Here is a 26071-nt window from a genome sequence, read left to right as displayed (position 1 = left end):
TTTTCTATTAGTTTTGCTGTCACTTTAGCCTTGAAAAAACGAATTTGACCGTTACTTTTACTTTAGACATTACTTTGACTTTAACTTTTGATGAAGAAACTGGCCGTTACGCCGGTTCCGACTACCCGCAACGACTGCTAAAGATATTTAATGACAGCCCCTTGGTTAGACTGGTGTCAAGGGTTGAATGATGAAGCCAGTGTACTCACCAGCACTAGATCATTGACAGCCTGCAGCAAGGCATCCTGGTGTATGGCTCGAAGGTTCCTCTCCAGCACGGAGTTGTCGTCACCGGCTTGAGCCTCAAGCCAGCGGCACACCGCCTCGTTGTCGTGCTCCCATTGGTGGGACTGTGGGTGAAAATGTACAAGGTTAGACGTCATACATAATGTCGGTTAGCTGTCTGATAGTTTATGTTTTCTGTCAGATATTGATATCCAAAACCTTTTTTTAACGACGTCAAAAATCATCAAATGACCCCTCCCGCTGTGGGTTAGCAGCGGTGAGGGAGTGTCAGACTCTTACTGACTAAAAACCGTCGTGTTCCGTCGTAGGCCTGTTATGTACCAGGGCCGCGGTATCTCTTTCGAACAACCCGCAGGATATCCAAGACCTGCGACATCAAAAAATGTCTAATAGGCTATCAAAGTTTTTAATAGTAGCCGGTGAAACCGACAGTTAGGACCATAAAACGCAGAATTTTGATCCGGGTCTATATTATTGTGTATGTGTTCTCAATTACAGATACGCCTAGTTTTGGACCCCTGCTGCATTGCTGGCGGGCCCCTGCTGCATGGCTGGCGGGCCCCTGCTGCATGGCTGGCGGGCCCCTGCTGCATGGCTGGCGGGCCCCTGCTGCATGGCTGGCGGGCCCCTGCTGCATGGCTGGCGGGCCCCTGCTGCATGGCTGGCGGGCCCCTGCTGCATGGCTGGCGGGTCCCTGCTATATGACTACTGACCTGTGTCTCGCCACGGTCTTCAGTGAACCACCTGCGCAGCGTGGCGGCGGCGGGCCCCTGCTGCATGGCGGGCCCCGGCCGGGCCGCGGCCTGCACTCGCCTCTCTTGCTCGTTCTGTCGTAGAAGACGTCGCAGTCTCCAGTATAGCTGTTTGCGAGATGAACGCCAGGGGACTATGTCCTGCAAATAAAATAATGAATGATGATTATGTAGAACCCAATAGAAAGTAGTCAATAATAATGCTACAAGGACAAGTACCAAATTTTCACCTACCAATAAAAAAACAAAAAGTTACAGATAACCTGACTGCCAGCCTTGAAAAATAGCTGCAAAAAGTATTCGCAATAATTTTCAAAGGAACTTAAAAACTCATGCAACTTAGATTCCGTTGTAATTAAATTATTGTTACATTAGTTACAGGTCGATTAAGTACAAATACTTACAAATATGCATCCTTTCTCTAACATCCTCTCTGCAGTGTCGTGTAGTTCCGCGAATTGTACCGCGATCTAAAACAAAAAACGCATTATATATTATGCAAAACATGTAGTGCGCTATTCATTCTAAAAAATAATAATATAAATAGTCCATAAACCATATAAGTATATACCATAAATAAATAAAAAAATACCAACACATTACATTTAAAAAATGCATAATTTTGGCGTTGTTTTTTGACTATCGCCAAAACCACAATTAATTGATTTACACGTAAAATATAGACACAAAAAGTAGGAAAAAAAATATAAAAATTATTTGCAAGTATTTCCAAATATTTTTACCTGGTGATAGATAGGGCTCAGTTCCTTTTCGCGCGCTTTCGATGTCTTCTCTGCTGCCAGTAGTTCTGTTTCTAATTCGCGTACACGAGTTTCAGCTAAAACAAATAAACACAATATTTGTTTATTTAAACTCCGAAAGTTCCTTATTTCAAATGTTTCTCTGAAAATCTTATAAATGCAAATAAAACTCATATTTTGAAGATGTATTTACCTGCCCTGCCTGTATCCGTTCTGATGAGACTCTCATCAATAGAACCTCTTCTGTCCAAACTCTTTGATATCTCCTTAATTTGTTCCTTCAATTCTGTAACAATACAAAATATCTATTAATATTACTTTTATATATTTTTTTATGTGACTGAGTTAAGGTACGCTTGGCGCGGTGAGTAGGTGGATATGGGAAAATCTTGTGAACAAGTAACTCATGTCCGTTTTCACCTACAATCTCTTAACGTTTCCCTAACTAAGTGTCGATTAGAATAAGGGCTCCCCCAATAATAAAGGTTATAAGGGACACTTAAATTTTGGTGAAAACGAAATTCGTATTAAGTGTTCCCTAAATGCTCTTAGGGGATCCCTAAATTTAGGTATCTGTTGGTGAAAATGGGGATAAAATTGGTGGGAATAAATGACTCCTAAATAGTTGTGAAAAGGGGAAGCAGATAATATTTCAGTAGATTTTATAGCATTTAGTCCTATCAAGTGTATTTTCTTAATTAATAATTAATTAATTAATAATTAATTAAACCTGTGAATGACAAAATTCAATAAATAAATAATCTAAGTCTCAGAAAATTAATATTTTTACCTGAGATCCTAGCGCCAATCCTCTGTAGTTCAGGGTCCAAACGGTGCATGGTTTTGAGGATATCCCGCTGCTTGAACTTCACCTCAACTATAGCCTCTGCTTCTAACACACCGCCTCTGTGAATAATAATAAATAAATCGTATATTACCTGATTTTACAACAATTTGATTAATTATAGTGTTTCAGTACTCAGTAAACATTATAACTATAATTTACTAATATTATCTTTATGGGTTCTTTAAGCGTTCAGACAGACCGGCTCGGAGAGGAGAGCAAATTCTTAACACGTTGAAAATCAAGTACTTAGGTAACGTAGTAAGGTTTATTTTTGCATGTGCACTGTTTTTGTCATTAAGAATGCTCGAAGGCGTTGTGTGAAATAGTGATATATATAGTGGTATAGCTGACCGGCTCCGATCGCGTAATTTTTCTCAGTCTTGCTGACGTTTGGCTCCGATTGAACCTCACGCAGCCGATCGGAGCCGACTCCGGTCTGTGTGACAAGAAAAATGCGCGCCGATGCTCTCCGAGCCGGTCTGTCTTTGCAGTGGAACCATGGAAAGCCTGATGAAGATGCCTATATTGTGGGTAACTTGGGTTTCTGTGCCCATGTGGATGCAGTACCGACCTGGCGTCAGGATCAGCATACATCTCCATCCTGAGCGAGTTGACGGAAGGATCCACGACGGCCCAGGCGCCGCCTCGCAGCTCGGCGCCGGGCGGGATGTATACTAGCATTACAGTAACCCATGTGGATGCAGTACCGACCTGGCGTCAGGATCAGCATACATCTCCATCCTGAGCGAGTTGACGGAAGGATCCACGACGGCCCAGGCGCCGCCTCGCAGCTCGGCGCCGCACAGTAGATCGACGCCATACAAGCGTTGGGACATAGGATATTTAAATATCCAAATGTCAATTTTTGAAAAACGAGTTATGCCATCGTATTTGTCTTCTTATTAGCTGTTAAAAATGTTACTAGCATTTTCTGATTGGACTCTTACATCGAGAGCTATAGCGCAAAATGTGATTTAAATGTATGGGAAGTGACTTAAAAACTGATGTATCTCGAGATTCCCTTCGCCTTTCGACTTGATTTTTTTATATGGTAATAAGACATATATTTGGCACATTTTCTTCAAACAAACATGGTGCGATAAATGTGCCCGTTTTAAGATACAAGTATAGACCGATTTTTGCAATATCATCTACATATTTATTTATAAGTTTCACATATTTTATCTCTGAATCTCACTTCAGTGGTGACTCACTGATATGGTCAGGCCATAACTCATTGGTGTACCGATAATATAATCTCTGGAAATAATTATATACTACTAATGAGATAATTTGTTAATTTTTGGTAATTTGTTATTACCTAAATTTTAATGAGGTGATTAGCTATTTTTTTGAAAAATTAGCTAATTACTTATAAAAGACCTTTTTATTGTTTACAATAAGAACTCGAATCGATTTTTAACATACCTACCCTCATTAGTGCCAATTTTGGAAACCATATAAATAGGTGCATTACTTGAAGAGCATTAGTTGTAATTTCATCCTCATCCGAGTGTTGTCATTATGTCTTTTCACGGTTTCGGTACTTACCTCGACCTTTACATTTCTCTACGTGAAGGTGGTGATATTCGGGACTATAATCAATTATTTACGTCTCTGAAAACCAATAGTGATTTTCAGTTAAGAGACGCAGTTGAAAAAGAACTTAAAGAATGGTGTCGTAGATTTTGTTATCGGATCTATGCTAAATGGATGAAATCTTCAAGAAATCAAGAAGCATTTATGCGGAAGTATTCCTCCTGGTTGCAAGCAGATATCAAATGGCCAGAAAATTGGAAAGAGAATGTTATTATACCCGAAGAAGAAATAGACGAGGCATCTGAAGAACCAACAGCGACAACATCCGATTCTTTCACAAATGTTGTGATGAATCCGGAATGTCGGGTTTCCGACGCATCTACATCTACTTCGATAGAAAGCCGCAAACCTTTTGAAGAATTATCGAACAAACAAAAAAGAAGACGCACAGAATCGAGTTGCAGCTCCTATAGCACGGAAGAAATCGTCTCTCTGCTCAAACGAGCCTCAAATCATCTGGAAAAAGATGTGGCTGAAATCCTGCAGTACCTTTTAGAAAATCCAGAGCAAGTCTCTAAAGTAAAGCAGTTTATTCAATTTGGAGAAATGAAAGAAATATCATCCCAAAAAGCTTTGGCATTATATGTCACTTTAAGACTATCAAAGTTTCGATACATAACACTAAGAGATTTCAGTGAAAAGGAAGGAATTTGTAAATACCCTAGTTATTATAAACTTCAAGAAGAGAAGAAAAAGTGCTACCCTGACAACAGTGCTGTAACAATAACAGAAACTTCTGTTAAGATTAAACTTCAAGCTCTGTTAGATTTAACTGTAAATAGACTTATTCAGTGTTTGGACATAAGTCTTGACAAAGATGAACTCCTGCTAATAAGCAAATGGGGTTTGATGGAGCCTCAAATCAAAGTATACATCAACAAAAGTCGGATTGTTCAAATCAAGAACTACAAAGCGTGTTCATGGCGAGTCTTGTGCCATTGAAGCTCACAACTCAAGATGGATGTATTATTTGGCAAAACCAACGGCCTTCATCAACGTCTTTCTGCCGACCCATTATGTGGAAGTTCATGAAAGAAACGGAGTTTAATGTTAAAAACGAAATGACTAATATAGAAACAGAAATAGAAAGTTTAAATCCAACGAAATGTGAAAATGCAACTATCAAGCATAAATTGCTCTTGACAATGATAGATGGAAAAGTGGCATCCTATATCTCTGGCACTTCTACAGCAGTTTGCGATTTGTGTAAGGCGCGTCCGAAGGAAATGAACAATATAGAATTGGTTCAGAAAAAAACAGTGGACGAAGATATGTATAAATATGGATTAAGCAGTCTTCATGCATGGATCCGTGCCATGGAATGTTTGCTTCATATAGCATATAGATTAGACATTAAATCTTGGCAATCAAGAGGAGACGATGCCAAAAAATCTGTAGACGAAAGAAAAAAGAACATTCAAGACAGATTCAGAAAAGAAACTGGTTTATTATTAGACGTTGTAAAACAAGGCAGTGGGACGACAAACAACGGAAACTCAGCTAGAAGGTTCTTTCAAGATCCAGCCAAAACTGCTGATATAACTGGACTAGACGTTGCTTTAGTGCAAAGACTTGGTGTGATCCTACAATGTATTTCTTCTGGTGAAAAAATTATTGTAAACAAATTTAATGAATTCTGTATAGATACTGCAAAAATGTTTACCAATCTTTATCCATGGTATTATATGCCTGTGAGTATTCATAAGTTGCTTATTCATGGAGCTCATATAATTGAGCATTTGTCTATAGTGCCAATCGGTTTTTTGTCAGAAGAAGCATCTGAAGCGAGAAACAAAGATTTTCGTAAATTTAGAGAGTCTCACTCGAGAAAAAGTAGTAGTATTAATTGTAATGAAGATGTACTTCATAACCTGCTTCTCACTTCAGATCCTTTTTTGACAACCATACGACCAAAATTGGATCGTAACGTAAAGAGAAATATGTTTAAAGAAGTTTATGAAATGATAGTCACAGAAGAAAATCAAGTAGAATTTTGTGACGTTATGAATTTAATATCTGATAGCGATTCTGAAGAATCTGAAATAGAATCTGATGATGATATTTTCTGTGACTATTGATTTTTATGATGCTTTATGATGCTGTTCTTCGTTTTGTTTGTTATATTGAATATTTGTTTTTACTGTTTTTATCATGTCTAAATATTAGTGTCAACCAATTTAAAATTTTGTCCTTACTTTATCATTATGAAATTAGTTATTAGTAAATTGTAGTTAAGTACTTCAATAAATATCTTAGTAATAGAATTGTAGGTATATTTTGATGTTTTTACATATTTTATTATTTGTAATTTATTATTTTTTTAGTAACTAAGCGTGACAATAAAATATTTTTTTGTTTTTCATAAAAAACGACTGCTTTTATTTAATTTAATTTCAGTCAACCATGCGCCTATTTATATGGTTTCCAAAATTGGCACTTATGAGGGTAGGTATGTTAAAAATCGATTCGAGTTCTTATTGTAAACAATAAAAAGGTCTTTTATAAGTAATTAGCTAATTTTCCAAAAAAATAGCTAATCACCTCATTAAAATTTAGGTAATAACAAATTACCAAAAATTAACAAATTACCTCATTAGTAGTATATAATTATTTCCAGAGATTATATTATCGGTGCACCAATGAGTTATGGCCTGACCATATCAGTGAGTCACCACTGAAGTGAGATTCAGAGATAAAATATGTGAAACTTATAAATAAATATGTAGATGATATTGCAAAAATCGGTCTATACTTGTATCTTAAAACGGGCACATTTATCGCACCATGTTTGTTTGAAGAAAATGTGCCAAATATATGTCTTATTACCATATAAAAAAATCAAGTCGAAAGGCGAAGGGAATCTCGAGATACATCAGTTTTTAAGTCACTTCCCATACATTTAAATCACATTTTGCGCTATAGCTCTCGATGTAAGAGTCCAATCAGAAAATGCTAGTAACATTTTTAACAGCTAATAAGAAGACAAATACGATGGCATAACTCGTTTTTCAAAAATTGACATTTGGATATTTAAATATCCTATGTCCCAACGCTTGTATGGCGTCGATCTACTGTGCGCCGGGCGGGATGTATACTAGCATTACAGTAACCCATGTGGATGCAGTACCGACCTGGCGTCAGGATCAGCATACATCTCCATCCTGAGCGAGTTGACGGAAGGATCCACGACGGCCCAGGCGCCGCCTCGCAGCTCGGCGCCGGGCGGGATGTATACTAGCATTACAGTAACCCATGTGGATGCAGTACCGACCTGGCGTCAGGATCAGCATACATCTCCATCCTGAGCGAGTTGACGGAAGGATCCACGACGGCCCAGGCGCCGCCTCGCAGCTCGGCGCCGGGCGGGATGTATACTAGCATTACAGTAACCCATGTGGATGCAGTACCGACCTGGCGTCAGGATCAGCATACATCTCCATCCTGAGCGAGTTGACGGAAGGATCCACGACGGCCCAGGCGCCGCCTCGCAGCTCGGCGCCGGGCGGGATGTATACTAGCATTACAGTAACCCATGTGGATGCAGTACCGACCTGGCGTCAGGATCAGCATACATCTCCATCCTGAGCGAGTTGACGGAAGGATCCACGACGGCCCAGGCGCCGCCTCGCAGCTCGGCGCCGGGCGGGATGTATACTAGCATTACAGTAACCCATGTGGATGCAGTACCGACCTGGCGTCAGGATCAGCATACATCTCCATCCTGAGCGAGTTGACGGAAGGATCCACGACGGCCCAGGCGCCGCCTCGCAGCTCGGCGCCGGGCGGGATGTATACTAGGACGGGGGCTGTAGCCCCTCGTAATGCACGTACGATTTCAGCACCGAATTTCAGGATTTGTTCGTACATGTCTGGGGAAAAATGAAAAAATCTGTAGAACTGCATAATTTTCTAAAATAGACATGGGACTCGATTGCCAAAGTAACTCTGTCAGACGCGAGTAAACCCGCAGGGTAGCTAGTAAATAAATAAAATGTCATAATTCTGTTTGGTATTCAGAACACAATCTTAATCAATTTCTGTATAACAACCATTTAACAAGAAATATGTGCCAATACATAACAGAAAATCTTCTTAATTACACAATCTTTTACCAAAAAAAGACTAAACTAAATTGACAAAAAATTGGTCAGAACGTATTTTACAACCCTGAGACGGACATAGAACACTTTTAATCCTCATTCCTATGGGAAGAATTCCCTTGGATCGCAGGTTAAACTACAGGTGAAAACTAATTATAATCCAAATCTTACCTTTCTGTCCACCACTGAAACCTCTCCAATTGGCAAAGATGATGATGGGTAGGTTTTCACGAGAGAAATCGTTGATGGCTTGAGCCGTTTTGTAAGCCGAGTCGGGGAACCACACCTGTGTTGAAGAGAGAAGCAATGATTAGAATATTATATAGTGGAGTTTTAGTGATATCCTAAATTATAATTTTTACTATAATGAATTAGTTTTGGTGGCTAAATATAAAATATGAACATCTTGACAAATTCACACTCGTATACTCGACAGAAATAACAAAATATTATGTTGAAAACAAAATATTTTGTTATGTCTGTCTATTTGTTGTTTATTTGCGGAATAATTGAATCGATATTGACGAGTTCGTCACTGAATTTCGCATCGCTTTTCATGCCATCAAAATCTTCATCATCATAATCGAAATCTCGCGCATCTTTACATAATAAAGTTGATCCTATAATATTACAAAATGTGAAATCAACTTTATCAGTCTGCAGTCTGCATGATTGTCTAGTAGACCACAGTGAGCAGTCTAATCTAGAGCTTATGAAAGAACATAACTATTTTTTGCTTGGCAGAATAGTTCAAACAAAACGCGGATGAAATCTCAGGTTTTCCTAGTTAGAAAAACAATATTAAAACTGAAACGTTTTTTTGGTAATTTACAAGTATCAAATCTGTCAAAAAATTGCTTAATTCTCTCTATATGTTAGTAGGCACCTGTCCAGCCTGCTGCAAGGTCTTGGCCTCGGAGTCCAGGTTGGCCGGGTCGGCGGGTAGAGTCAGCTCCACAGTCCTGGTCTCCACGGCTACCACTCCTACCGGGATACCACCCAGACGGGCACGACCTGGAAGAAAAATTATAAATAATAATTGTTATGTTTTTAGAGTAGATAGGCATTAACTAAAGGTAATCGTAACAAGACTTTATAAACAAGTACAGACTAAACAGGTAAAGTACTGCTCTAAATAAGGATTAATTTGGTTTCATATAGTGTTAATCAAATGTCTGACTGTTAATTATTTGTAGAAATGATGACGCAGATTAACACAGCATGGGACAGTAAAAACTCAAAATTATAGCTATTTAACCTCCTTCATAAGGTTCTCAAGTCGCTTGTTTCTAAATATCAGCCGATACCTCTTGGTTAGACTGGTTGTCAGACTTACTGGCTTCTGACTGCCCGAAACGATTGCCAAGGATGTTCAATGACAGCCGGGACCTACAGTTTAACGTGCCATCCGAAACACAGTCGTTGGTGTCCAAGATATACTTAGAAAGTACATACAAACTTAGAAAAGTTGCTTTGGTACTTACCGGAGGTCGAACTCGACCCCTCATACATAATAGGTTGGTCCTTATACCTCCCCACTCAGAGACATTTAATGATTACTTAAGTCACTCCTTAGTGACGGAATGTCATACAAATCCTTTACTAAGGACTGGCTTAAGTAACCATTAAATGTCTCTGAGTGGGGAGGTTACTCACGATTTTTTCGACTTTTTTTTACAGAGACAGCTAAGAAAATAAAACTTACCTGTAATGACAGTCTGAGCCCAAGGCTGCATGATCTCATCCCAGCTGCCGACGTCGAAGAAGCCCGCCCTCGCCGCGTCCCCCGCTAGCATGAGGCGCGGGTCATGTGCTGCGCGGGGGGGGGCCCACTCGACTGGTCGGTCGATGGGGTCTGATGGACGCATTATGGGGACCATGCTTAGTTTGTCCTGCGGAAGAAAGGGTATATGTTTGATGGTTGTGATATTAAATCTTTTATGCAGTAAGGAATTTTCATTTGATTATCTCCAATTATGACTGCCAATATGGCCTAATTTTGTAGACTCCATTTACAAAATCAAAAAATCAAAATCAAAAGTTATTTATTCAAAGTAGGCTGAAAATCAGCACTTTTCGAACGTCAATACAAAAGACAGCCCCCAAAACGCCCGCCCTTCACCACTTCCTATGTGTTTTTGCTGGGAAGAAGAAGTGGAACAAACTCCCCAGCAACACAATTCTGTCTGTATGGTTTGAAGAACCGTATACACATATTTAAATATCACTATACAACATTGTGTACATAAATTTGTATATAAAATCAATTCAAATAGTTAATCATGTTGGCTAGTACACACCTTACCCATACCTATTGCTCAAGCAGTTACAAAAGAAATCTATTTAAAAAAAGAGTGAAAAATATAAAAAATATATATACGGCAATGTGGTTAATTTTTGTGTTAGATTAATTGATACAATCGTCTTTAATTCATGAAAAATGAACAGTACGGTGCCGATAATACCGTATATTAAAATTTAATCACAAACGCAACGTCACAGACGTTGGACATCAAAGATAGTAATTTGAACAAGCCACTACATGTGGCAGATTATTATTGTATGTGGCCAGTAAGGGCCACAAGGAGTATCCTTCAACATCTTTAAACCGTTATGATTTCGCCGTACAAAATGAAACCTTTTCGTCTGTGCAAAAACCGTCATTACATACAAAAACCTACATTCTTATGAGCCAAAAGTGACAAATAAAAACCATCTGGCACAACCTACAAATCATAATTTTGTTGTTAGAGGTATATAATTTAACGCGGAACGTACTCTATATTTCAAGCCCCATCTTGATTTGACCCCCAAAAGTGACCCCAACATACCTTAGGCACAAACGACAGCCATCTCAACGCGGTCCTCACAGCCTCCAAATCCGTGGGGGCCACAGCATGCGAGACCCCGTTATGGTGCATGACCTGTTGACCCCCTAGCTGGTTGTTGCTCGCGTACACTGCGCGGCCCAACACTTTGTTGAGGGCCGCGTAGCCGGTTAGAATAATGTACGAAGATTCTACTTGGATGACGCGGTGGCCTAATCTGTGAAAGATAGGGAAAAAATATATAACAGTTTCTTTTTAAAATAAATTGACTAGAAAGTCAGTGTTTTAGAAAGTCGGTTCATGAATGGGTGACCATATTGCCATAACAAGTTCCTTTGTGTTTCGAAAGGCACGTTATGTTGGTTGGTCCTGGTTGTCATTTGAAGATCTTCGGCAGTCGTTACGGGTAGTCAGAAGCCAGTAAGTCTGACAACCAGTCTAACCACCAGTCTTGCCAAGGAATTGCGCAAGTAACTGGGTTAGAGGAGGTCAGGCAGGGCAGTCGCTCCTTGTAAAGCACTGGTACTCAGCTACATCCTGTTAGACTGGAAGCCGACCCCAACATAGTTAGTTTGGAAAAGGCTTGTTGGGAAAAGGATGTTCAATGACAGCCAGGACCTACTGTTTAACGTGCCATCCGAAACACAGTCATTGGTGTCCAAGATATACTTAGAAAGTACGTACAAACTTAGAAAAGATGCATTGGTACTTGCCTGACGTGGAATCGAACAAATGCCCTCATATTTGAGAGGTTGGTTCTTAACCCACTAGGCTACGACTACACAGATATAAACTATTATTATGGTTAGATTGGAAGCCGACCCTAACATAGTTGGGTGAAGGCTCGGGAGATGATGATGATCATGACTAACCTGACAACATAAGAGCCGATACCGATAGCTCGGCAGGTAACTATAGATATGGTGACTATATCTTCGTACGCCTGCGCAGTCTCGCCAGCTATAAGACCAGCGTCGCGAAGACATTCTACGCCTAGACCGTCTTCTTTGCCTAGAGGGAGAAGATAGTATAATATTATTAGTAAAATTGGTAAAAATATTACAAAGAAATAATTTATTAGAAAAAAAATATATATTTACAAATAAATGACTTTTGTCGTCTCAACAAATTTCACCTTACGGCATAGTAATTTGTAGTTTTAAAATTAATACAGTTGACAACAATTACAATTTATAACCTAGTGTCAGTCTTTAGGTGCTTTTAATACTGTAAACGTGAAAGTATGTATGTATGGAATTTTGTTCAGCTATCACTCATAAGCTACATGGTGGATTTTGATAAAATTGGCTGTAAAGTAGCTAATATAAAATCATAAAAACAAACAGGTAACTTTTCATACATGTGCGGGAAGTAGTATCGTTAGGACGCAGATGAAACAGCGGGCGAAAGGTAGATACACAATCTGTTACGAAAACCCGTATATATATGACGGCGCCACCGTCGATGTGTCAACCGTCGATCTGTCAACGGTGGACCTTATATAAAGCGGCGCGCGCGCACGACTCGGGTCATTCGTTCGCCGACCGTTGCCGAGTGCACACCTCCCACAAATTCGTGATAAATAATTGTAGTGACTAATACTGTGTTAATTGGAATAAACCAAGTGATCGTGTGAGAACCCCTTTGTTTTATTTAATGATGTCGGATCCTGACGCCGACATATACAATATTTTTAGATATCTAGGTGAGATTTCTAGTGAAGAATATATCACTACATATTTAAATTTATATAGTTTCAAAAACCATATTAAGGCAATAAACCTTGTTGAATTAAAATATGAAGTAAACACTAATTTAAAACAGAATTTCTTTTTTAAATAGGTGCCCAAATATTTTGCAACATTACACTATCATACAAAATAAAACTTACCAATAATATCAGTGATCTTATATCTCGACTCCCCCTCATCTTCAATGAGCGTAGTTTTCACAGACCCCAGGGGTCCCAGCTTAGAGTACGACTCGGGGGTCAAGTAGAGATACTTGAACCCCCTGTCGGGTCTCTCGGAGTCTAGCCAGGCGACGTTGAATTCGGATTTGACCTCCTCGGCCACTCCGATACGAGCGCCGGAGTTTACGCTTATGTATACCTGAAAATAGTTATTGGATTGTTAATAATGTAAAACATGAAAACTATAGACAGGTATAGTAGTATTTTGCCGGGGCTGCGGGATTATTCGAAAGAGTTACCGCGGCCCTGGTACATAAAGGCCTACGACGGAACACGACGGTGTTTAGTCAGTAAGAGTCTAACACTCCCTCACCGCTGCTAACCTATAGCGGGAGGGGCATTTAATGATTTTAACTACGTCTATTTTTGTTGTTATTTTTGTATACAGTAAACTAAAAGTCTCAGGAACAACTTTTAGCCAGGTGTGCGAAATAGGACGCGGGTGAAACGGCTGCCAGATGCTAGTATTAGATTATATTTGATATGGATACAAATCATATAGGTGTGTAACATAGTTCCCTTTACAATATTTAAATACATACAAAGGAGCATCTATTTTCCTTTTAGGCATCTTTTTTGCGCTCATTTTTTAATGCTTATTCAGATTTTGATGAACGATAAGAATTGTCACAACTGCCTAAGTATTTTAGGCAAAAAAGACATTTAAAATTTCAAAATAAATACAAAACTAAAGCATTTTACTTACCCTAGGTATCTTCAACTCTCTAGCGTACACCGAAGCCTTATAGTACACCCAATCTTCTTGGGGTCCAAACGACCCCATGTAGTAGGTCAGGTCGTTCGCTATGAGTATAATGTCACGACCGTCGGGACATTCCGGCGTGAACAGGGTTAAACGCCATGCTACCATGCCGACCTGTTAATAGAAAAGTAGGGTTAGATCAACTATGCCTGTGTGGAGAAATTAATGTTGGTATATTTATTATTCTTGAAATTTGGTAAAAAAGGATTTTTGGAGATATTTTTTATTTATAGAAAATATATTACTATTTAAATCACAAACTAACATTTCAAACACGTCTTATAACTATAATATGTTAATTACTTTTATGCTTTATTTTTCATAGTTCGGACCAATTTCAGTCACATAATATGTCCGTATTGAAGAATTCTTTGATAGGTATCTCGCTCGTGGTTAAAATAAGGTATTCACGATAAATGGTCATAGTTTTTGACGAAAAAAACTTTATTACAGTAATATTCCAGTCAAAAACATTAAAGAAAAATAAATAGTTGAAAATGGTGGACTTGGGGCTTAAATACTCAGTTACAGAATCCAAAAAATATTTATTACCGCGAGATGCTTTAGTCAATAAGTATTATTTAATTAGTTATACAAAAATATATTCTGGGTCGAAATAAGAACCATCTTTTTATGTAGTTGGTTAAAAAAACTCACATTATTCTGTCCTGGCAGTCTGGTGACTTCCACAACTCTTCTCTCACCATCAGCTTCCACAACCAGCTCCACTGATGTCATCACATTGTCTGGTGGTGGTCCTGCGAAGGTATTTATATAAATATTAGTAAGTTTTTATTATGGCATACTTAATAGGTGTGATGATAGGGTAAAAAAATAGTGAATGTAATTAGCCCGTCTTTTAGGTTACCAAAAAATATTAATTTATTGGAAAACCAACGGCTATACAAAACTATGTTATAGACATAGAAACAAAAAGCCAATTATAGGTTTTCACGGATAGCAATAGAAAAGCACACTAATCAGCTGATCTATGAGATAATATTTAAAATGAGTGATTACAAAGTTACATTTTATTTTGGTAATATTGTACACGTATTTTGTTGTTTTGTTGTTGTTTTTTTTATTTTAACAAAAAACTAAAAAAATCATTTTGATATAAGAGATTTGACGTCACTTTTATATAGTCCCTAACGTGACGTAACACGATACTCAAACATATCGTATCTTCGTTGTTATTTGTCGGTGAGAGAAAAGATTGTAAATTTTGTTATTTGTCATGCCTATCGTCCTAATTAGTGGCTAAGCAATAACACTGGTCATTAGATCTAACAAGTACAGGAAAAAATTACCTCAGAAAGCGGGTGACACTGCAGGCAGAAGCTAATATACTAATATTATAAAGAGGAAAACTTTGTTTGTTTGGTTGTAATGGATAAACTCAAAAACTACTGGACCGATTTCAAATATTCTTTCACCATTAGAAAGCTATATTATCTGCGAGTAATATAAGCTATATTTTATCCCGGTGCGGGTAGTAGCTCCCACGGGACGCGAAATAATTATCATTACCATCAACGCTGCCCTCTTCGATACACTCGCGCCATCTCCTCTCGACCATTTGTCTGAACATATCGGGGATATCGTATACGTATGTTGTGCCTTGTGAGGTCGCCTGAAGGAAGAAATAAATACATTATTTACTGGCCCGAGAAACACAAAGTTACATAAAGATTATGTACGATAATTACTAAATATTAGGTGTATAATCTGTCGCAGTCATTTATGACGCAGAGAAAATATATGCATATGCATATTATCAATTCACTGGATATTTCAATAATATATCTAACGATATGCTTACTAGAGACACCAGTCCCATAAAAAAAATGACAACAATATTTAACAGCGGCGCGAGTCGATTGATCGGACCGTAGATGAGTGACCATCTTTTCAAGATAAGTTCCTCCGTGTTTCGGAAGTTAAAAAAAAAATTTACTGTCATTTGAACATCTTTGGCAGTCGTTACGGGTAGTCTTGCTAGCTTGCTTGCTAGGCATGTCGGATTACCCAAGTAGTTGGGTTGAGGAGGTCAGATAGGCAGTCGCTTCTTATGGCACACTGGTACTCAGCTGCATCCAGTTAGACTGGAAGCCGACCCCAACACAGTTGACTAACCTGGGATTCTTTATCCTATGTATCTATCAATTGATTTATCAGGGATTCAAATATGACATAATTTAAATGGTCCTACATACTGCCAGAATTCAATACCTAATCTTCAATCAAAGGCTAGGCAGATAAAGACTTACCAAGAACCTCTTCTGCTGCAGATAATCCTTGGTGACGTACGGCGTTGAGATTGGTAGGCCGTGCATCGGTCCTTGTCGGGGTCCGAAGGATTGGAACATTATCTGTGGAATAGAGGTGTTATATTGATAATATTTTTTTTAATTATAAGCTTATATTATTATTTTTGTTGCCGAAGAGAGATAGATAAAACTTTGTTAAGCCACTTCTTCTCAGCAAAAATACATAGCAAGTGATGTAAGTATTGAAGATTGAGTTTGTGAATATTGACGTTCAAGAAGTGCTGTTTAGTAGCCAATTTTAAATGATTTCGAAGACACAGAAAATTAAAGATTAAAATTTTTGAAAAAATGTTATGTTAATCAAAGCAATCAAAGGAAAAACAGTCATCATCAGAAAATTTTGCAAAAGACAAAAATACTACACATTAAAGTTATAAAGTAAGCAGATTTTTCTCTGGCTGCTGGAAGTTGGCAACCGTGTAAAACAGCTAGTCATAGAAGTTTCATTAACATTTTTGTTGAAGCTGACCCCGACATAGTTGGGAAAAGGCAGGTGACGATATTGAGACAATTTTATTACAAAAAAAGAAAAAGATTTATTTATAGTACTAAGTTACTTACCACACCGATCTTAGGATCTGAAACCTCTTCATATGTGTAGATGTCTAGGGAGTAGCCGGAACCGTTTGATAAGCAGAGACGAACGTTCTTTGTGGGAGCTCCGGGACCTAGTGATTAAATAATAGTATTAATAAATACAGTGATTATTTATTTAGAACTCAAAAAAATCTCGTATGTACAAGATATGATGAAGTGATAAACGATTTATTTATGAACAACCAGATGTAAAATCTATGCTTAATATTATTGAGCTGAACTGACATTGTTTATTTGAACATGCAAATCTCAGGCACTACTGGACCAATTTGATAGATTCTTTAGTACGTAAGACAATCCATTTATCGAGGAAGATTTAAGGCTAGTTTTTAACCGGGAGTGAAAGCTAGCCGACTAAATTGTATTCAGATGTGATGTGAAACTTACAATTTCGGCACAACATTACTATAATTTTTGACCAATAAATTAAAAAAGAAACTTACCAATCCGCAGAGTGAATCTGATCTCGGCTTGTAATACCCTGAGTTTCCATAGACGAGGACCGTAGCGCATCACCATACCAAGGACTGATTCTTCAATCTATAAACAACAGAACATTTGTCTATATTATTGAATAAAATTGATGAATGACTATCTGTTTGTCGTTTTATTAAAATTTCAGCTTTTTGCCAAGTCCCAATTTCACCGACAGCATAAACATTGGTTTTCTTACAAAAACTATTTACTAAATGAATATGAATTTGCACACAGTACATACACGAAAACACTTTATTTTTAATTATTTTTGTGCCTGTTTATCCTAGCTAATGCCTGTAATAAGGAGTAAATTAGGCAATTTTTTATCCAACTGCGACAAGAATACCCTCAGAAAAGAAACCTGAGAATTCTAAAGTTAATTTGACGCGAACTATACTAAGCTATACTGTGAAAGGGCTGGGCAAATAGTCAATTATTTAGGAAATAGTGCAACCTTAATAAACACACCTTAGCAGGATCCATAATGACTGTGGGTCCGAAATTGAGGAAGATGTGGTTACAATCCGTCCTCTTAGCGAGAGGGTGGGAGAAGGCCACCTCTAACTCATCCATAGCTTCTAAAAGTACCCTGTAGAGAAAAATACCATGATCTTAATAATAATGGCTTTTTAGCAGGCCACGGCGGCTGCTCTCATATAAGGATCAGCCAGCTGCGCAGGACATATTATAGTGCACAAGCATTTGGTTGGACACAGGTGCACTCACTATTCATTCACTTTCATAGCGCGATGGGACCTGAGAGCATAAATGTGTCTTTTTTTTAGTGTATTATCATGAATGATATACTTTTGCATTAAAATTAATCAAATCAAAAGACATGTGTTGCTAGGGAGTTTGTTGCGACACTTTTTTTCCCAGTTAAAACACATAGTAAGTGATGAAGGGTGGGCATTTTTGGAAAATCTTATGTAATTTTGACGTTAGAAAGCTGCTGTTTTTCAGCCAACTTTGAATAAACGATACTATACCTTTCTCCCTCATTCTGCAGGTACTCGAAACTGGCTTCCTTAGTGATGAGATCTTGATGTCTGATGATGGAGCGGATGAAGAACCGGTAGTCGGTCACCTCTTGACCCTTCTTCACCTGCACACAAAGAAATGAGGATATTCTAGTACTTGTTCGTTGGCAGATGACAAACAAAAGAAACTGAAAAGATGACTTAGTCAGGAGCTTGAAAATCTGACAACCAGTCTTGCCAAGGAGTATCAGGCTCCCCAAGTAACTGGATTTAAGAGGTCAGATAGGCAGTCTCTCCATGTGGTTCACTGGTACTTAGCTACAATTAGACTGGACGACCTTAACATAGAAAAAAGCTACCCAGATGAAGATGTTGTTTGTTGCGTCTTCTTGCGCAAAGGGCTAAATTAATTTTGGTGTAGTTGGACTGGAAGCTGACCCCAACATACTTGGGCAAAGTTAAGAAGATATCCTGGTCATCCAAGATCTTACCTTAGCCTTCCCGAGATACAGGTGCATCTTCTGGTTGCTGGTGGGCAAGGCTTCGAGCTCGTAACTCCTCATGCGGTACAGCTCCAGTTGGAAGGCCGACGCTGGCTCCAAGTGACGTCATACATACCTTTTTAGCGAATTTTACATAGACCAAAGTCAAAGAGCCAAGAGGTTCAGGTTGCCCAAGTAACTGGGTTGAGGAGATCAGATAGGCAGTCGTTTCATGTGGCACACTGGTACTCCACTCCGCTGCATCCTATTAGACTGGAAGCCAACCCCAACATAGTTGGGAAAAGGCTAGGCAGATGATGTTGGTGTCTCATCTCACTACACTGGTCAACCAAGAGTACTTCCAAGAGGCGAGCTGATTTCACCAGCTTCATGAGATCTTACCTTAGCCTTCCCAAGATACAGGTGCATCTTCTGGTTGCTGGTGGGCAAGGCTTCGAGCTCGTAACTCCTCATGCGGTACAGCTCCAGTTGGAAGGCCGACGCTGGCTCCAAGTGACGTCATACATACCTTTTTGGCGAACGTAACATAGACCTAGAGGTTCAGGTTGCCCAAGCTAACTGGGTGGAGGAGATCAGATAGGCAGTCGCTCTATGTGGCATAATGGTACCCTGTATCCTGTTAGATTGGAAGCTGACCCCAACATAGTTGGGAAAAGGCTAGGCAGATGATAATGGTTTCCCAACTCTCTGTGCTGGTCATCCAAGACTTGATTTCACCAGCTTCCTGAGGTCTTACCTTAGCCTTCCCGAGATACAGGTGCATCTTCTGGTTGCTAGTAGGCAAGGCTTCGAGCTCGTAACTCCTCATGCGGTACAGCTCCAGTTGGAAGGCCGACGCTGGCTCCAAGTGACGGTAGATCGTGTCTTCAGTGAAGTCGTTGCGGGCACGGAACGTGAAGAACTTGGGGAATTGGCGTCTGGAAGAAAGAGTTTTCATAAATTATTTAAAAGGTTTTTTCACAGTATATGCACTTTTCTGCAATGTGTATGTAATTTCGATGTATATAATCTAATAAAAATTGCATACATTTGCGAACATAAAGTATGTACTACCCGTGCCAATAAAGAATGGGATTAGAAATGGCGGCGCATCTATTCACTTCTCGCTCGCACATTATTTCCGTCTATACTCACACTCTTTGGTACCGACTGACAAAAAAATAACGACTTTCATTATGCGTTCCCCGCCCCCCCTTTAGTGATATTGATACGGTAATTGCAGCAAGATGTGAAATTTTACTGGAAATAAACTAAATTATAATATTTAGTCATCATTTTATTTCAAAACTAGCCTTTGCCCACGTGAATGTTGCGCATGCGTAGAAAGTCGAAGAAGAATAAAAAGTAGCATATATGTAGTAGTAAATTAGCCTAAGCCCAAGGAAGGCCTTGGGATTCAAGCTATCTCCATACCAAATTTCATCAAAATCGGTTCAGTGGTTTAGCCGTGAAAGCATAACAGACAGACAGAGAGACAGAGTTACTTACACATTTATAATATTAGTATGGATATTTAAGATTATTTAAAGTTATGAAGCGAAACTAGTTTATATCCAACCTTACCCTCTCCGCGATTCAGGTAATGGTTTTGTTGACAATTTGTGTACCTACGTAATGTGGTCTCAAAACGATCACAAATTTAACTAACATTAGCTTTATTTTAATTCATGAAATAACGAAACACTTTCAACGGTAACGATATTTTTTAACGTTATTCAGTTATTAGTTTTTATTGTTATTGCATTGTTGTGCTGACGCTCCCAGCTCAATGAGCCGCCATTTCTAATCCCATTCTTTATCGGCACGGGTTGTAACATGTGTTCGTGCGAAAATGTCGTATTTTCGCGGACATAACTATGAACCAAAAATTTCAAATAGCGTAATAAAAACAGAGAGAAACTAGTATACAAATATTTAATTAAAAATCTGATTACGACAATAAATCATCCCTAATCGGACCTACATTCATGCAGTTTAACCTAAAATCTAATACACTTGATAATAAAGGTCATTTTATAATACCACCTTATTTTATTAAGGTATCAAGATTACACCATTATTGTAGACAAAATCTGCAAAACCACCCAAAAGTACATAATCACCTGCAAAAACACCTAAAACTACCTACATATCGTTTTAGCTACTGCACTCACTTGATAAGCAGCATGAAGGTGATGCGCCGCACTCGCTTCTGATGCAGCTCGTGTCGGTGCGCGCGACAGAAGTTGCCGAAGCGACGCGACACCGCGCTGTCGTCCGACTCGCCAGAGTCGCGGACACCGATCATAAGGATGTGGATCGGTTCTAGGGGGGCCTGTGGGGCAAATAATATAGTGCATAAGCGGTGGTAGACGTAAGAGTATTGTGCGAATAAACATGAACAATGTATATGATAATTGAGAACTTTGGAGGTAATTGGGAAGTCGGTTAAAAAATCTGGTTAAAACCTGTAAATGATCTTTGTTATCAATGCAGACGATCGTTTAATACAGGGAGAAAGGTTTTAGTTTTAATTGCGAATCTTCTGTTTTACAATGAGAAAAATGTTTTTGCAAGGCATAGAGAACAAACAATTTATTTATGTTTAACAATTTTTGTTATAACAATTTAAGATTCTGTGTTATTTCATTTAATTGAAAAAAATATAACAAAGATTGTATTACTAAGTTTGCATATGGAGCCTAAAATCTTAGTAATTTTAAATTTGAATTGGAACTATCCTACTATTTGCCATGCGTTCCAGTTAACCTTTGACCATATAAAATGACTTGCTATACCATATTAAAGCATAGCTATTTACCTCATTATCAGCATCAGCAGGCTTGAAGTCGCTGCCCACGTTGATGCTGGTGCTATCCCTGCTCTCGCTGCCTTCCTGCAACGCTGCCAAGTCCTGCAAATAAAATGTATTTTTGAGAATAGGTATCAACTAAATTTATAGTTGGGACTGGATTTAACATGGGTAAAATCGATCAACGACGAAGAAAGTCGAAGGTCGAAGAAGTCATATCCATCAAAATAACGAATAGTAAGCCATATAAAAATATACATGACACTTACGTATATCCGCAGTATACAGAGATCCTTACTTAGATAGGCTCCTATAGTTTACATACCTACTACCATAAAACCACTGTGCTGAGACGCAAGTTCGGCAAATTACCCTTCTTATTGTAGATGAAGCGGGAGTATCTTAGTAAGTAACTGTGCTTAGTTTGTGGCTCACCGTCGACTATCACAATGTAAAGTTACCTTTTTGTCAATAAACATTATTTTATTTTATAACTTTCTGTCTAACCCCAATTTTCAATGACGAGGAGTCATTCAAAAAACACGATAAGACCAGCAGTATCTGACTCTCATGACACTCAGTCATGAAGAGAACCTCGATGCTCCTAAAGTTTCCTTTAATACACTCCAGGACCACAACTCTCGAACAATCTTGCACCCTTTAGGCAGACAACCATGTAGAATCTTCTAGCATACTCTAGAAAGTTCCTAAAGTCCCCTTTAAGACACTCCAGGACCACGACATGTCTCGAACAACCTAACACCCCTTTGGGGAGACAACGCTATAGAATCTCCTAGAATGTTCTAGAACAGTACAGAACTGACCTCTCTCCGGACAGTGGCGGAGCTGGCGAAGTCGTGCACCAGGTCCAACAGCTCGTCGGAGTACTGCACGAACTGGTCGAAGCTCTCGAAGGCGGCGAGCGCGCCGGTGCGGTGGTGGCACTCGCGCATCGCCGCGCCGCATAGCTCCGGCTTACGTAGCCAGCTGTCTAATCACCACTGTCTCACGTCTTTGGGAAGATGACAAGTCTTCAAATGGCTGAAGAGGAAGTGTCTTAGTCGAGGGGGTGTTAAAAGACACTCTTAAGAGGCTAAAGGACCGTCGATGCTCCTAAAGTCGCCTTTAACACACTCCAGGACCACGTTACCTCTCGAACGATCTTACAACCTTTGCGAAGTCAACGACGTAGAATCTGCTGGATACCCTTAGAATCTTCTAGAATACACTAGACAGTTCCTGAAGTTGAATTTAACACACTCCAGGACCAGGATGACTCTCGAACAATCTGACAGCCTCTAGCTACATTAGGAAAGATCCTCCTAGAATGTTCTAGAACAGTGCAGAACTGACCTCTCTCCGGACAGTGGCGGAGCTGGCGAAGTCGTGCACCAAGTCCAGCAGTTCGTCGGAGTACTGCACGAACTGGTCGAAGCTCTCGAAGGCGGCGAGCGCGCCGGTGCGGTGGTGGCACTCGCGCATCGCCGCGCCGCATAGCTCCGGCTTACGTAGCCAGCTGTCTAACCACCACTGTCTAACGTCTTTGTGGAGGTGACAAGTCTTCATAAGACCGAAGAGGGAGTGTCTTCCTCCAGGAGTCATTAAAAGACACTACAACCTCAGTAGCATCAGACTCTTAAGACTCTAGAAGACCCTCGATGCTCCTAAAGTTGCTTATAACACAATCTTAAGACGCTACCAGACCCTGTATGTTCCTAAAGTTGCCCTTAACACACTCTTAAGACACTTTAAGACCTTAGATGCTCCTAAAGTCGCCTTTAACACACTAGGGTCACGATAGCTCCTGAACCCTTGGGGATATAACGACGTAGGACCTTCTAGAATCTTCCACAACCATCTACAACTCTCTTGAAAGATCCTGAAGTCGCCTTTAACACACTCCAGGACCACAACAACTCTCGAACAACCTAACACACTTTGGGGAGACAACGCTGCAGAACCTGCTAGAATGTTCTAGAACAGTCTCGAACTGACCTCTCTCCGCACAGTGGCGGAGCTGGCGAAGTCGTGCACCAGGTCGAGCAGCTCGTCGGAGTACTGCACGAACTGGTCGAAGCTCTCGAAGGCGGCGAGCGCGCCGGTGCGGTGGTGGCACTCGCGCATCGCCGCGCCGCATAGCTCCGGCTTACGTAGCCAGCTGTCTAACCACCACTGTCTAACGTCTTTGTGAAGGTGACAAGTCTTCAAATGGCTGAAGGGGGAGTGTCTTAGTCGAGGAGTCATTGAAAGACACTCTTAATGGATTGAAAGACCGTCGATGCTTCTAAAGTCGCTTTTAACACACTAGGGTCACGATAGATCTTGAACCTTTGGGGAGACAACGACGTAGGACCTTTTATAATCCTCCTGAATCTTCTAATACTCTCTTAACAGTTCCTGAAGTCCACTTTAAGACACTCCAGGACCACGACAACTCTTGAACAATTTTATACCCTTTAGAGACAGAATTCTGTAGAACCCTCTAGAATCTTCTAGAACACGCTAGAAAGTACCTAAAGACACCTTTAACACACTCCAGGACCACGACAACTCTCGAACAATCTGACCGCCTCTAGCTACATTAGGAAGGAACAATGTAGAATCTTCTAGAACAGAACTGACCTCTCTCCGGACAGTGGCGGAGCTGGCGAAGTCGTGCACCAAGTCCAGCAGTTCGTCGGAGTACTGCACGAACTGGTCGAAGCTCTCGAAGGCGGCGAGGGCGCCGGTGCGGTGGTGGCATTTGCGCATCGCTGCCGTGCAAAGTTCTGCTGGTATGCCTTCCTGATCTGAGGCGGAGGCTAGCTCGATCTCTGATTGGCTGATTGGGATCCTGTTGGGAATGGTAAAAGGTAATATAATCATGCGGTAAAAAAAAACACGCTAGTCATGTATTGTCATCAGAACTCGGAGCGTGTGCAAAATTTCATCCTAATCGAAGACCGGGAAGTGGGTCAAATTAAAATTCTAAGATTTTCTTTCATACATAGTTACAAGTGAAGTTAATAAAAATATGTACAAAGTAACATAGATATATGGTGGTCTCAATGCGCTCGGTTTTTAGGATCATGCAAAGAAAAAGATTCACAGATTTTGTTTGCTTAAGGATACGCTTATCATTGGGACTATTGAATCGATTTGTAAAATTCTTTCTGTCATACTGATAAATGACTGACTGAACGTCTAACTTTTTATCCATATGCGCTGTGTAGTTTCAAAGGGGCGCGGGTAAAACCACCGGCTTTATTTGTTTCATAAGAATAAATATTACGAGGGTAGTTCGAACATTTGGACCACCTCGTTATCAGAGTCGCAATTCGACATGGTATAGGCATATACCAAGATTTTTTTACATACATAGTTAGTTACAAGTGAAGCTAATGTAAGCGTTTTAATAATTAAAAAGACATCTTACCTATTAGGATGTCCAGTAGGCAGTATGAATTGGAAGTGCACAACGCCCAGCTCTCCGGACAAAGCCAGGTGTTGGAGGCAAGTGATGTCGTACGACGTGTACGCACGACGGACGTACACTTCTAGAGCTGCGTTGCATACCTGAAGCAAGATGGGGAGTTATTAGACAGGATAATAATACGGTAAGTAGTTCTCATATAAGAAGATTAGCCAGCTGCGCAGGACATATTATAGTGCACTCACTATGCCTTCACTCTCATAGCGTGACGGGACGGCAATCCGACACCACCGGAGAGAGATCAGGCATAGGACTGACATTAACGTGCTCTCCGATGCACGGGTGAATCAATTACCAACTTTCAGACTCCAATAATTTTATGTGTAAGTTATAAAATACCTAGGACTATTTTAAGGCAACTTTGAAGGTGCCCAAAAATATTATAACAAAAAATCCTCTGCGTTTAGCATTAGAATAATATTAATTTATTTGTTTGGATTAAAAAAAAAATAGTTGTGGTGAAAAAAATATATATTCAAAACCTTTCAAACACCTCAAAAAGTTCGATTTTGCAGTTTTACAGTGGCAGAAATACCCTAATTAGCCTATCAAAGAAAGTTTCATTCACAAAGGAATTCTTCTAATGAGGGAAATCATGACCGATTACAAAATAAAAGACCTAATTGACTGATTAATTTAATCAATTACATTTCACTTCAAAGCTAACGCTGCAGGCATTTCTTTTGAAACGAAGGAAACATTAAGCATTTCTTTTTAATTACAACACTAGTTGTGCGTCTCGATTTCTCTTAACTTAGTCACAATCAAAACGTTTTTGCAGTCCTAATTATACGAGCTTTTGTTTAACTATCAATGTACATATGTATGTAAATATATTAAAACTTAAAGTTGAAGCAGATATCTTTAATAAGTTCCCTGTCCCATGAGTCATATGTGATACACACCGATTGTCTTACTATTGTGTCTGCTTCGTGGACAGTGAAGTGGTTAACCATGATGATGCTGATGTCTTTACACAGGACAGACAAACAGACTTGCATATTTTTACGGATAGATATAGACGCAGATACATTGGCAAATTATTCTATTACA

At 39.6% G+C, this 26071-nt stretch overlaps 1 protein-coding gene across 1 annotated transcript in view; it reads right to left on the bottom strand.

The window, feature by feature from the left end:
- The window catches only part of LOC110383457 (acetyl-CoA carboxylase), an 87720-nt gene that overhangs the window by 3664 nt on the left and 57985 nt on the right, over positions 1-26071 (bottom strand). Inside the window, exons 28-53 of the mRNA XM_064042611.1 lie at positions 24962-25101; positions 24169-24379; positions 21556-21648; positions 20909-21069; positions 19492-19672; positions 18262-18377; positions 17741-17861; positions 17239-17335; positions 16760-16866; positions 16139-16240; positions 15399-15501; positions 14526-14626; positions 13812-13982; positions 13025-13244; positions 12006-12144; positions 11137-11350; positions 10011-10197; positions 9192-9319; positions 8477-8591; positions 7897-8074; positions 2550-2665; positions 1953-2045; positions 1742-1836; positions 1403-1468; positions 960-1139; positions 210-350 (exon numbers count right to left, since the gene is read on the bottom strand). Coding sequence (XP_063898681.1) covers positions 210-350; positions 960-1139; positions 1403-1468; positions 1742-1836; positions 1953-2045; positions 2550-2665; positions 7897-8074; positions 8477-8591; positions 9192-9319; positions 10011-10197; positions 11137-11350; positions 12006-12144; positions 13025-13244; positions 13812-13982; positions 14526-14626; positions 15399-15501; positions 16139-16240; positions 16760-16866; positions 17239-17335; positions 17741-17861; positions 18262-18377; positions 19492-19672; positions 20909-21069; positions 21556-21648; positions 24169-24379; positions 24962-25101 — 3576 coding nt within the window. The remainder of the gene's footprint in view (positions 1-209; positions 351-959; positions 1140-1402; positions 1469-1741; positions 1837-1952; positions 2046-2549; positions 2666-7896; positions 8075-8476; positions 8592-9191; positions 9320-10010; positions 10198-11136; positions 11351-12005; positions 12145-13024; positions 13245-13811; positions 13983-14525; positions 14627-15398; positions 15502-16138; positions 16241-16759; positions 16867-17238; positions 17336-17740; positions 17862-18261; positions 18378-19491; positions 19673-20908; positions 21070-21555; positions 21649-24168; positions 24380-24961; positions 25102-26071) is intronic.

Source organism: Helicoverpa armigera, chromosome 29 (genome assembly GCF_030705265.1).
Source record: "Helicoverpa armigera isolate CAAS_96S chromosome 29, ASM3070526v1, whole genome shotgun sequence".
NCBI classification, from domain to species: domain Eukaryota; kingdom Metazoa; phylum Arthropoda; class Insecta; order Lepidoptera; family Noctuidae; genus Helicoverpa; species Helicoverpa armigera.
Note: the sequence above shows the minus strand (reverse complement) of the source record. Positions and strands in the feature narration are given on the sequence as shown.